This window comes from Echiichthys vipera (genome assembly GCF_963691815.1).
Source record: "Echiichthys vipera genome assembly, chromosome: X".
NCBI classification, from domain to species: Eukaryota; Metazoa; Chordata; class Actinopteri; order Perciformes; family Trachinidae; genus Echiichthys; species Echiichthys vipera.
In genome coordinates, this window is record NC_139825.1 from 22,042,347 (window position 1) to 22,055,106 (window position 12,760).

The 12,760-nt window shown below is 39.3% G+C and overlaps 2 protein-coding genes across 3 annotated transcripts in view; one reads left to right on the forward strand and one right to left on the reverse strand.

The window, feature by feature from the left end:
* Nucleotides 1–4,719, forward strand: part of atg7 (ATG7 autophagy related 7 homolog) — an 81,793-nt gene extending 77,074 nt beyond the window's left edge. Inside the window, exon 19 of the mRNA XM_083938662.1 lies at nt 3,539–4,719. Within this exon, the coding sequence (XP_083794788.1) occupies nt 3,539–3,571 (33 nt within the window). The 3' untranslated portion in view covers nt 3,572–4,719. The remainder of the gene's footprint in view (nt 1–3,538) is intronic.
* Nucleotides 4,720–8,173: 3,454 nt separating this feature from the next.
* vgll4b (vestigial-like family member 4b) overlaps nt 8,174–12,760 on the reverse strand; it is a 41,016-nt gene continuing 36,429 nt past the window's right edge. For both annotated transcript variants that reach the window (XM_083938735.1, XM_083938734.1), the window contains 3 exons: nt 11,017–11,287; nt 10,567–10,684; nt 8,174–9,777 (listed from right to left, as the gene is read on the reverse strand). In XM_083938735.1, the coding sequence (XP_083794861.1) occupies nt 9,521–9,777; nt 10,567–10,684; nt 11,017–11,287 (646 nt within the window). In that variant the 3' untranslated portion in view covers nt 8,174–9,520. The remainder of the gene's footprint in view (nt 9,778–10,566; nt 10,685–11,016; nt 11,288–12,760) is intronic.

Below are 12,760 nucleotides of genomic sequence, written 5' to 3' on the forward strand. Positions count from 1 at the left end.
ATGGTAACATGCTGCAGAACAGGTGAGACAGTGTTTTGCACAGTTCCCATACTTCTTCTTGCATGTTGCTAGTTGAACACAGATGGACATACATGTAAGTTTCTTATTATAACTGCAACGAATCATAAATGAAAACAGTTCCCAAAATTTCCTTGTTAAAAAGAATCTAAATGACAAAATAATTAAATGAATACTTCAGCTTCAAAATGATTATTCGTATCAGTGTATTTTCCTTGCATGCCTGCATGGTGAATGAGTAATCCAAAACCAGAGAAAATGCTCTATGATTGGAAATACTTCCATTTTTTCATTCTTGGTTCACGGTGGAGATGTATGCAAGAAAAACTATTTTGTTCAGTTGCTTGGTTGGTTATTGTGACCGTGTCTGAAATGAGTTGTTGAGAGTGATGAAGGATTTATGTCAGGGTTTTTTTGTTTTTGTCTCTGTTCTTTTTCACTTTAAAGCAGACACGCTGTACGGCTGCTATGCTCTTTCTCGTGTACTACAAAAATTTTGAAAAAAAATAGAAAAAGTTTTCTTCAGGAATTCTAGGTAAACCGGGGCGAGTAATTGATATACAAATTATAATTTTGAGGATGAAGTAACTCTTAAACCACACACCATCTTTACTGTCAGAAGGTTTATTTCTTACCGTGCTAGGTGTTTACACCTGTTTCCACTCTTTATGCTAAGCTAGGCTAATCATCTCCTGGCTTTAGCTCTGCTTATTTCATTTTTGGAAAGAAAGCAAAATACCCCAAACTTCTCTTAAACCATACGTTGAACATTCAAGTTTCAACTTTTAAGAAACTTGATTGCATTTAATTATTTCAAAAGCAGTTATTTGCACCTTTTTTCTATTTTTCTTGTGAATTTATGCATATTTTCATACAGCAAGATTTCACATGGGATGTACTTCAGTCTAAAGATAGAGATAAAATCATATGCGGTGCAGCTGCGGGTTCAGATTGCTGAGACCTTTTTTAATTCCAGTTCAAGGACCAGGTTTAGTTTTTGTAGCCTTTTCTGTGAAAGACGTAATGTATCATCCCAGAGCACAATCTCTTGACATTTATCAGAATTTATAATAGGTTCATCTCAGTTTTAATGAGGCTGACATTCAGTGAGGTTTGTACTGTTGATTTTGAATTGATGTATTACATTGATTGTTTCACGAGAACCTGCCAAATCTGGATTCACAGTATAAACAACTGAGAGCTCTTGGTGTGTGCTGTTGATTACATTTTAATTTACTGTGGGCCTCAGCACAGAGCATGTGCTGAGTGCTTCTGTGTATAGTTATAGTCTCTTTTCTCTGCACTCTCACCTCTCTCTAGTGTTAGCAATATCTATCAGCAATACAGAGTATTGTAATGTTTTATTTTACAGGGCTGTTATTTCACTGATAATTTCTTCCAGGAAAAACAAAAAATAGACAGCGCTGATCAAATATAACTCGATATTCTGTTACTATATTCTCTATTTCTCGCCTTAAAATATATATATTTAAAAAAAAACACATTTTAGTGTACTGTTTAGCCGTAATAGAGAAAATTTCTTGCCCGGTCGTCATTATTTTCCACTGACCAAGCACCAACATTTCGTAGCTGTGTTTGCTTGTAGGTCACATTTCATGGCTCTGATTGGTTGTAGGTCTATCCAGTTGTGTCAAGAAGCATTTTGTTTTGCACCGCCCTTTAAAAAAATCAAAAATTAATTGGGAGGGCAATTTTGTTTAGAGCTGCAACAGTTAGTGCTTAGGACCTCACCAATTATTCAACTAATCAATTACTAACTATGTTTATTATTTATTAATTGCTTGTTTGATTTTCCAGCAAAGAGGCCAACCTAATTCCCAAAAATGGCAAAAAAGGGTCAATTTGCTGTTCGTGTCATTGAATATCTTTTGATACAGGACTATTGATCTGATAATTGATAATGAAAAACTATGATGACCTTCATAAAGGCTTGTCAAAGAGAAAAAAAACTTTGTCCCGGTTTCTTGAAGATACAGGTTTTCTTAAGGTTCCTAATACTTGCACTCAAAGAAAAAGAGAAGTAGCAATTCTATTTCTTTCAGCTTCACAAGGGTGTAGTTGTTGCACTGGAATTCACATTTCAGCTCTTTGAGTTGTGAGGAAGCAAATTCAAAGGAATGCAGCGCGTATGTGTAAAACTGCATGTGTGTGAATGCGTGTGTGTCTGTGAGCACTCAGAGCCATGTGCGTGTAACATTTCAGACAGTGTTGGAGGTATTTGAATTACGTCTTACAGAAAGAGAATGTGAAGAATCTGCTGCCATGAGAAGGCCACTGTTGTTTACTGACACAGTAGTGAAAAGGAGGTGTGTGTGTGTGTGTGTGTGTGTGTGTGTGTGTGTGTGTGTGTGTGTGTGTGTGTGTGTGTGTGTGTGTGTGTGTGTGTGTGTGTGTGTGTGTGTGTGTGTGTGTGTGTGTGTGTGTGTGTGTGTGTGTGTGTGTGTGTGTGTGTGTGTGTGTGTGTGTGTGTGTGTGTGTGTGTGAGATAGAGACTCATGTTGCTGTTGCTTCCTGTTAGAAACTTCTTAGCAGTGATTGTGAGTAATCATTATCAAAGCTGATATATAATTGGTGCATTTAGCCAAGAAATGAGCGCTGCAGGCGCCCTGTATGTTTTCTAAAGTTCTATTTTGACTTCCAAGTCACTTGTTTGGACAGAAATTTGTCTGTTTATCTGTCGCCTCCTGTTTTTAAAATTGAATCAAACATTCAGGCCTATTAGTAGAAGTGTATTAAATCAGTGCAGCCGAACACTTTGACCTAAATTTGTGTTGAGCCACAATCAGAGCCCTTATTGCTCTGGACTGGATTGTATTATTGTCCTGGGGTTTGTACTGTATCGTTCTGGTAACTCAGTGTATGTTAACATGTATGTATCCATCCAGTTATGTCAAAACAACTTGAAGTTGTAGTTGTAATCTGACAAAATAATCTTAAAGATATAAATTGACTATTAGACCAAGATTGACCAAACTAGTTGTGATGTCACAAATCAAGCTCATAGGCCGCCAAATAAGATTTTCAATGACCACGGAGAAACTTGCCACTTTCAGCAGATAAATGTGAAAACAGTCTTCTATCAAACTTGGCACATACATCATTCTGCAGTGAAGCTCAAACATCCAACTGTAGGAACAAGATGAAGAAAAATGTTTTGACTGGAGGAGGACTTTAAAGCTTACTAGCATTGGGTCTGTTTTGTGTATTGCGCACAAAGACAAATATGCACATAGTGCGATACTCATTCCTGCTTCAAACTTTTCCACTGATAGACAGTTGTCGGGTTATGGCTTCAAACAATGCATGTTTTAAAATGTTTTAATATTTATGATGAAGGAAATACACTGGCTGTAAGATGCAGTTGAAAGCCCCAGAAAAAAAACCTAGTAATTGGACCTTGAGTTTAGAATATTAAGTGCAGCTATGTAGACATCTTTTCCATCAAAATAATGAATTCAGTGTTAATTGTTTATTTTTCTGTTTGTGTTTTTCTCATTAGATCTGGGATATGAGCGATGATGAGAGTATCTGAAAGACTGGAGGAAAAAAGCCCTGCGCCTCATCAGGGCTGAACACTCCAATCCTTCTGTTTCTATCTGGGTTTTATTTGTTTTTTATTAGAATCTTACATTGACAAAGACTTTTACAGGCTACAGAACGCACTGATAAAACTCAAGTCATCAAAAACAAGCACATTACAAAAACGTTTTCTGAAAAGTAGCTGAAAGGAAAGCTCTAAAATCCCTTAGCCTTCATTTGGATTTAAGATCGACCAAATAGAGTGGCAACAGCAAAATTATCAGATTTACTGCTAAAATATGCAGTGGATGTGTTTTTACACTGTTACTTTAGGAACCGGATCAGAGCTTGAAGTTTTCTGTGTGTGTGAAGGAGAATGTAGCTGTAGCTATCACATCATGGTGTCTTAGAGTGAGTTCAATTCACTGAGACAAAATATCTATTACTTTTATTACATTTATTAGACTTTTAGCGCCCTATGGTTTTTTTTTTTTTAAAAGCTTCACTGAATGTCAAGTTCCTCCCAGAATCTCTCCATCAACACATTTAATAGGTTTGCTGAGTCCTTTGGCAAGACATTGACTAACGACATCTGCTCACTCATTCAGTTTTCTTCAGATACATTATTAAATTACAAAAACACAGTTGACAGCTCAGCAAATCCATCCATCTCCCTTTCTGTTTACTGGAGGCGGTCATACATACAGTACAGTTAATACTTAAACCAGCTTTGTTTCTGTGGAAGAAGGAAAACCTGAACACATGTTACTGTGCAACTGTGGCTTTTGATATGGAAACGAAAACCTGGAAGTTACAACTGCACAGTTTCATCTAAAAGAGCCTACGGACAAACTGAAGGTCTTTTATGGTTTGTTTGTGTTGACGCATGCACATGTTTGTCTGTTTGCTTTTTTTAGTCAGCCATGTGTTATTTGAACTGCTAATATGTACAATATCTTCAGTGTAATGATAAATTCGGGTATTTATGGAGGACGGTTAATTTCCGAATATAAAAAGTGAAGTCAAAGTTGCATAATTCCAAGATAAACCTTCCCTCAGATGTGATCAAAATGATTTTAAACTCGTAATTCTGACTTGTATTTCATAATGCTTACTATTCTCTATGGTTTTTATCACATTTGTTCTCTTCTGTAAGTGTTTAACCAAACACTGGAATAAAATGTCTCTATTATTTCGGTTTACATCTGTGAGCTTGAATTGAATTGTATTTAGTAATTTGTAGTTGTTTGTGTGTGTTTATGATTCATGTGGCATCCGGGTTATCATTCCAAACATTCAATGTAGCTTCATCTTTCTAATACTAATTCACGCTTTCCAAGCATCTGTCTTACCCATAACACAATAACAGAGGCCCACGCAGTCACAGTGGTTTAAAAGCACTTTATTGTTCATCAAGGCTACTTTACGTACAAAAAAGGTGGCCTGCCAAAACCTTTTTAGTAGGAGACACAGAGCCACAAATTGTCTGTTGTTTTCTTGATACATTTTTTTTAACAGTTCAGAGTATTACTACCATTAAGTACATGCTACTTCCACTTCAAAAAGGATCTGGACATTGTCGTACAGTCAGAGTAAAGACCAACTTGATTTTTCCGCGCAATTTTCATGCTTTTTACTTGATTACAGATGCAAAATGGCCTCCACAGATGGGAAAAGTTACATCACATGCAAGGGTAATGACCCAAGCAGTTTAGATGTCAGCCACACTGACTGGTAACGGAGATGAAGCTGATGAACTGAAACATGTATGAATGTGTTGTCAGATTTTCATAATTTTTAGCTTTAGTGAAGTCAAGCTAAATCCAAAAAGTGATCTCAAATGGACTGACTGTTTTTTAACTGTAGCTCAGCTCCCATCTGTAGACCATGATCAGTCATCAAAAGACCTTCAAAACCCAGACTTTATAATCCTTACATGCAGTGGAGGAAAATACCTGCAAGCCCATGACTAATGTTGATTTTTATTTGATTTTTAATAGTTACATGGAAATGATTTTTCAAATGGCCAGCAGGACTCACTGGGCTATTGGCAAAATTATGCTCCATCAATGCAAAACTTGCAACTTGCTCAAGAGGCCTCCAAAAGGACAAACTCTTTTGTTCAGATGTCTCAGAAGTGAATTGATTGCAGATCAATGGGACCAATGGAAGTTGAGATTGTCACCGACACACCAGTGGTCTTATTGTGGTTTCAAATGTTTACTGTGTTCCTGCACTTGAACCCTTACTCTAACAAGACAAACTCTATAAACAAAAAAGATCAACTTTTTTTCACAAAAAAGAAAATGCAATGATTACAATATAAGGACAGGGAAAACCAACAATTAAATAGCTACATATCATTAACAAATTAATTGTTCCTCAAAAAATACCTACGATTTTTTTTCTCTGTACATTCGTTACGCACAGCGTAATGATGGTCTTATAGTTACCTATTATAGAAAAAGTATTTTTTTTTATTAAGGGATTTTTCCTACAGTGTGTAGGGAGTGTGTGCCGAAGCAGAAATAGAGCCTCCTACCTATAGGGTGGTAGTGAAATGCTAATGAAGAAGAATAATAATAGAAAAACAATATCCTCTGGACACTGAGCCCTTTTCCCTCGTGTTTTCTAGCATGTTGCTTATTGCATTGAATCTTAATCAGGGTCAACTGGATGTGAAAGGAAGGGGAGGCATTGCTGTGAGACCTTCAACAGAATCAGTGTCAGTTGAACGTCTCGTGGCTCACAGGTTTTGCTTACAGAAGCTCAGCTTCTGAAGCTCTGCTCCCCCAAAACCTGCCTGCTAGAAATCATCATCCAAACCACTCTGAACCTTGTCACACAAATCACATTTAGACTGAGTACTTATTTGTTTGGTAAATTTGTTCACTGGCAGTTGTATTCTGATTGAAATTGTTGTGCATCTGAATATTCTAGAACTTTCACCATGATGGTTCTGTCACATCTGTTCAGTTTAGGATGGAATGTGTGGACATTCTAGAACACTGAGAAAGCTTTCCATTTAGAGAACTCTGGTTACGTTTGTTTTCATCAAGTATGATGACTACATCCATCCCAGCAAATATGAACCTCAGCTCAGAGACGAGAAATGATTTGGTAGTTTTTCTACAGAATGACTCACATCACTTTCCAGGTTCTCTGAATTCTATACTATGAATGTTCTTAAAAAATGTTGTGTATTTATGGCATTAATGCTTGTTTGTTCATTTATCTCACAATGTGAAGTCATTTATGGCCAATTTGCTTGGTGCAAAAACAAAAAGCTGAAGTGGACACCTAGATATTCCAGTAAAGACACAAGCAACCCTGTTGGCAGGGAACTCTGGGACAGCAGGTCCTTGCTGGTTATTAGCTCTGTCTGTTGATATGGAGATACAGAGTCTGGATGAGGCCTGCACAAAGTTCCCTGTAGGAGGAATGTATGCCACCTTGGCGCAGGCTCTTTAACAGAGTAAAATTCATTTTCTTAGACTGCAGCAGTCTAGCTTAACTGCAGCAACAATATACAATGATGTTCAGAAAAGAAAGCATTGAATTACAAAAAAAAGTCTGGACACCAAGTCAGGACACAAAAAGTCAACTGATGGAGTTTGAAAGGGAGCAGATAACCCCTAATTATCAGCGTGTGTTTTGTTTTGTTTGCTACCATCTCTCTGCTATGGTTTCCACAACTTCAACAATATGTTTGAGAGCCTTCATCACTAGCTCTTACTAAAAACAAAACTTTGTTTCCCAAACGCATAATAGCGTGCTAGGCTGTGCTGTACAAAGTCCTTTTCAGACTGCAGCAATGTGTGTGAAGGCCGGTACCAAGGGGGTGATTTTAATGACAGCCAAACAGATTCAGAAGAATAAAGCCCATTTCAGATGCTTTTCAGGGAAACAAGGCCCTGTTGACTAATGTGTGCCAATTTGGTGTCTCAGCTCAGGTCATCCTGAAGGCTGTAGCATCCTGTACCACCGATGGATCAACATCTTAAGAAAACTTTTACGGGCTGCGTCTCCCAAAGCCAACTCAACACTTGAACGATCACTGCTCTGCTGCAGGAATGAGCAAACCGCTTATTGTGCAGAGATGGTTTCAAGAAACGCAGCTCTCATCGTTAAACAGAGCCTGTCCGGAGGCTGTCCCACTATAGATGTTTGTTACCATACTGATATTAATGGAAAACAAAAATACAAAACCGTAATAATAACAATAACAATAATAATATGGAGTACGACTGACCCAGCAGTGAGTGTATAGTGTCTATGTCTGTTACTGACAACAAAATAAGTAACAACTAACGTCTGAATGAAAAGGCTAATAGTAGTTAAGATTGAAATGCTTAAAAACATTAATAGATACCAGCTATTAAAAACAAAACAACAAAAAACATGCGTCTGTAAAAGCATTAGTTTATCCCTCAAAAACTTGTAGAAATCTACCAAACCACAGTGTGTAGCAGGGCATAAGTCAAATATAATTACAACACTGTGTTCAAAGAGATAAAAAAAACAAAGGTGTGTTTGAAGAGATCTGAAATAATCTTCTCTCCCCCGGTCGAGAAACCAGACTACCCCCCCCCCCCCCCAACCACAAAGTGACATGCAGCATCATCTATCCCCTCATTCACTAAGCCAGTGAAACACATCAAAGCACATTGTTTAGCAACACACTGCAGGTCGTACAGCTGCGTTTTCAGCTCTGATCTCCTCTTATAATGGCTGTGATGTATTGACACCACAGTTGGCTGATGTGATAACTTTACTCCGCTTTTGGCAATTTCGCACTATTTAGGCATGTAAAGTAGTTTAGACCTAACAGTGGTTGCCAGACATGGCAATGCAAGCAACCTTTTTTTTGCCCACCTTCTCTTACCATGCAAGCATGTTTGTCTGTTGTTAGCAGCTGCACTAATCATGACAAAATGTACTTAATATTAGAACACATAGTATCCAAATACATTACTCTGCATATCTCTAACATTGTATACTGCCTAGACTGGTATGCATTTCTCATTTGTTTTAGGATACAACTGTGCCCAGGTAGATTTTAAATAACAGCTAATGGGATCAAATAGAGGTTTCAACAAAAGCTGGATTATACCAGACTGCGCCAAAACAGCTTTAGCAGTCCTAGTGTGTGCAGTGCCAGATAACAATATCGACATGCCACCCTTTACGCCAACCCTCTACGGATGTAGTGCAAATGAGACCAAGTTAATCACCTAGTATAGTATACACATACAGTAACAAAACCACCAGAACAGGAGTGATAGGGAGAGAGAAGGAAGGTCAGAAAATGAAAAGAGATTTAAAAAAAAGAAAAAAAAACATAGGGAGATTACAAAATGGATTTTTGTTGTTTTGTTTTCGAAGTGGGTGTTGATAAACATCAGTGTCTGAGGTTTCTTTGGTAGCACAGTCAGGTGGTTTGTGATTAATTTCTCCAAAGTGTTTCTCACTTAACTGTTCTTTGAAATGTCGGGCATCTCATAACGCAAAAGCAGTACACAAAACTACTGTTAAAGAAACAAAAAACAAAGAAGAAAATTAATAATCAAAACACCACCTTTCCTCTCTCTCTTTATGTACATATACCTACAGACACTTGCTCAGCTCCAAGCTTGACATGCAGGGATGATGAATGGTTGGAAGGAGCAGCTTGATGCTCCAGTCGAGGTCCCAAAGTCGAACCCTCATCACTCATTACTGATTATTGTCTGGCATTACCATAACAGAGAACAGGACGGGGGAAAACATGGCCATGTTGTTATTGCTTGAGTTATCCTCTATAAGTGCATAGAGAGAGCAGGCTTGAGGGTTTTAGATCAGCGGGCAGGCATTCCCTCCGGGATGCTGGTGACAGACCAAAGTGACAAGGGCGTGGGTGTTGGAGCCGCGATGATTGGAAGGGCTGGGGAAACGGGTAAATCCCTGTTAAACCCCTCCTGCTTCAGGAGACCAGAGATGGGGAGTGGTTGTGATTGACCATGTGACTGTCGGGGGAGGAGTTTGGGCTGCTGCCGGACGACGAGGGACTCCCCTTGTTTTTAATCTGCAGCCAGGTCTCACCCAGTGCCTTGGCGAAGTGGTCGTCCACCGAGCCTGTGATGGACACTGAGTTGGTGGCTGTGGGCTCAGGCTCCTTGTAGTTCTTCCCAAGACTGCGGCGGAAATGCTCCTCAATCACTGGGTCACAGGCTGTATTGGCTAGAACAGTAAGGAGAGGGGGAAGAGAGTGTTTAGTTCCCATAATGAAAAGAGAAACATCTCTAAAACTTGCTTATATAAAGTTCAGTGGACAATTTATTGCCTAGCATCAGTTCAAACATGGGTAATGTGCATTTTAGATCAATGGAAAAATACTCTACTTTACTTTTTCATTGCATTTTTTATATCAAATCCCTGTTTCAAATTTCACAGTTAACCTCAATGAGATCATAGGGATTTCACTGGGATCATAAAATTGGCCACAGTTCAGTTATCAAACCACAGAAAACATGACTGACACTCAAAGACAGGACAAATAAAACAGGCGTGTGTTTGGCTGAGGCCTAAAGTGACTTTTACAGTACAGATATAATAGACAAGGTAATACATAAAGCATGTTGAGGCAGCTGAGACTCCAGACAGAAAATTGGAATGATTTGGTTTTTTTTTTAGCATCACTAGTTATATAAGTCAGTCTGAATGCGGAGAGTATGAGCCGTTGTTTTCTCTGGAGGGTGATTTGCACTCATGGAGAGGTTTCCCACAAAGTGCACTGTATGGGAAACTAATGTTTACAAAATTGTATCCACTTTTAGGGGACAAACGTGCCTCATAAAGGTTACTTGGTAACAATTGTTATCAATTAATCACCAAATTATGTTAATCTGACACTGCTCCTTCTACCATAAACCTAAGTACTAAAAAAAAAATGTGCTACAATATAGAGAACTAGTTTTTCATGTGTCTGTAACTGTCTGTCCACTAATGCCCTTGCAAGAGTGCACTCACTGTTGATTCTCCTGTAGTTGTTTGCAAGACTTGCACAGCCGTTGTGTGAGACTGGACAGTGAGACAGGTTGCAGTTGCGGTTGTTGGCTGGGGCACATGTGATCACTGAAGGACGATTCTGAAACACAAAAACACAAATTCAACAATTAGGGATCACCAAAAGTGAAAAAAAAAGAGAACAGAATTTTCGAGAAGTCTGAAATATTTTAGTAAAGCAGTTAGACCAAACGCAGTTTTGAAGCTTGAGGGAGAGGGAATGATTCAGTGACCACCAAGGTTTTAAAACCTTTTTTGCTAACATGCCAAAAAGAAAAATGTATGCTCTCCACCATCCAAGGAGACTAGATGAGCTAAATCATGTGGGGGGTCTACCAGATTTGAGGTTTTAGCCAGCAATTTGCAAAAGATGAAGTCAGTGCTAGAACAAAAGACACAGGAAATGCAGGTTACCTGCTGGCGTTCCACAGCACTGACTATGTGCGGCACTGCGGCCATAGCTGCTGTGCTGCTGCGTGCAGACTCCACCATGCTGTTTTTGGTGAGTGCTAGAGGCTGGTCCATGCTGGCTAAGCTGGCCAGGTGGTGGTGGTGGTGGTGGTGGGCATGGCTGTACAGGTGGTTGCTGTGGATTCCCAGAGCGCTGGGCACCACCACACGCTCGATGGGGCTTCGGCTCTGGTCCTTTGAGATGGGAGAGCTGCGGTAGTCTCCATTAGGTTTCCTGGGGAACAGAGGGAAAGAGAGGAAGAGACAGGTATAAGAGAGATGCACATGAATTTAATCTCCACATTGGGCTGTGTATTTATTTTATGTGCGTCTGTTGGACTGACTCTGACTCCAACAACAAAATGCATTGAATCTACATATTTTGATTTCACTTCCCAAAACTTGAGGTTAAATTTCGGCAAGTTAAGCGTTGAGATTAGGTAGAAAAGAGGGAAGATAAACAAAAGAACGATTGTAATTGGGGATCTGTGTGCAACACTGCAGGACCAGCAGAAGCTATTAATACTGACCTCACACACGCATACTGGAGGGTTTGATATCTCTCTCTCTCTCTCTCTCTCTCTCTCTCTCTCTCTCTCTCTCTCTCTCTCTCTCTCTCTCTCTCTCTCTCTCTCTCTCTCTCTCTCTCTCTCTCTCTCTCTCTCTCTCTCTCTCTCTCTCTCTCTCTCTCTCTCTCTCTCTCTCTCTCTCTCTCTCTCTCTCTCTCTCTCTCTCTCTCTCTCTCTCTCTCTCTCAAGAAGGAAGGAACACTCTTCTAACTTTATCCATCATGGATGGACTCCAAATTTATCTCTTTGGTGAGCCTGAAGCCAGCTGTACTGCTGTCCGATAAAAACTTAAACTTTAAACTTCCCTGAAAATCCAACAGTGCTGATGCAGTGTAGACCCGAGCTGAGTAGTTTTCTCAAACTGCATCTCAACACTTGATTTAATCTGCTGAAGTTCTCTTCGTATGTTTTTTACTCTTCTGTTCTGCAACACACCATCCAGACTCAACAACCATGAGCGGAATACTAAAGGTAAAGAAGGTAGGCCGGCCACATACTCTCCATATGAAAGAGAATTACTTCCCATCACAACAAAATCCCTCTGTTGTCTCCAATCTGTGAGCTTATATTTTAATAATTGAAAAGCAGTGATAAGGACAAGGGATTCAAATAACGACAATTTCCTATTTTTTTTCAACTCTGATGATAATGACTTTGAAATGTTTGATACGTAGTGAAGTGGTGGTGCACACTTGCTTGCAGTTTAACACGCAGCAATTATTTTGCTCAGTGCGTCAAATGTGGTCTGTGATCTGTGTGTGTGTTCAACTGTGTATTACACCCTTACTGCAGCTCCAGTCCCCTCCAACAATTTGAGGCCCAGTTACAGGGAGCAAGATTTACTGTGCTAGACTCTTACTATCTCTTCTTTTCTTCATGCATGGACACAACCATTCACAAAGTAATACATTACTCACGGACGTACCTAAGTTGCACTAAAACATTGCTGCACAGAAAACAACATGAAATTCCCTCTTTATTCTTCACCAGATACCGTGTAGGGGCATTTCTCCAGAAAAAGTCTAAATGAGAATACAAACAAACTCAAAAGCGAAAAATCTGCAGTAGCCCTTTAAGGTATGCAAAACAACAAGATCAGGCAAACAGTTGTAGATCCATGTGACCAGGCAACCTGACTG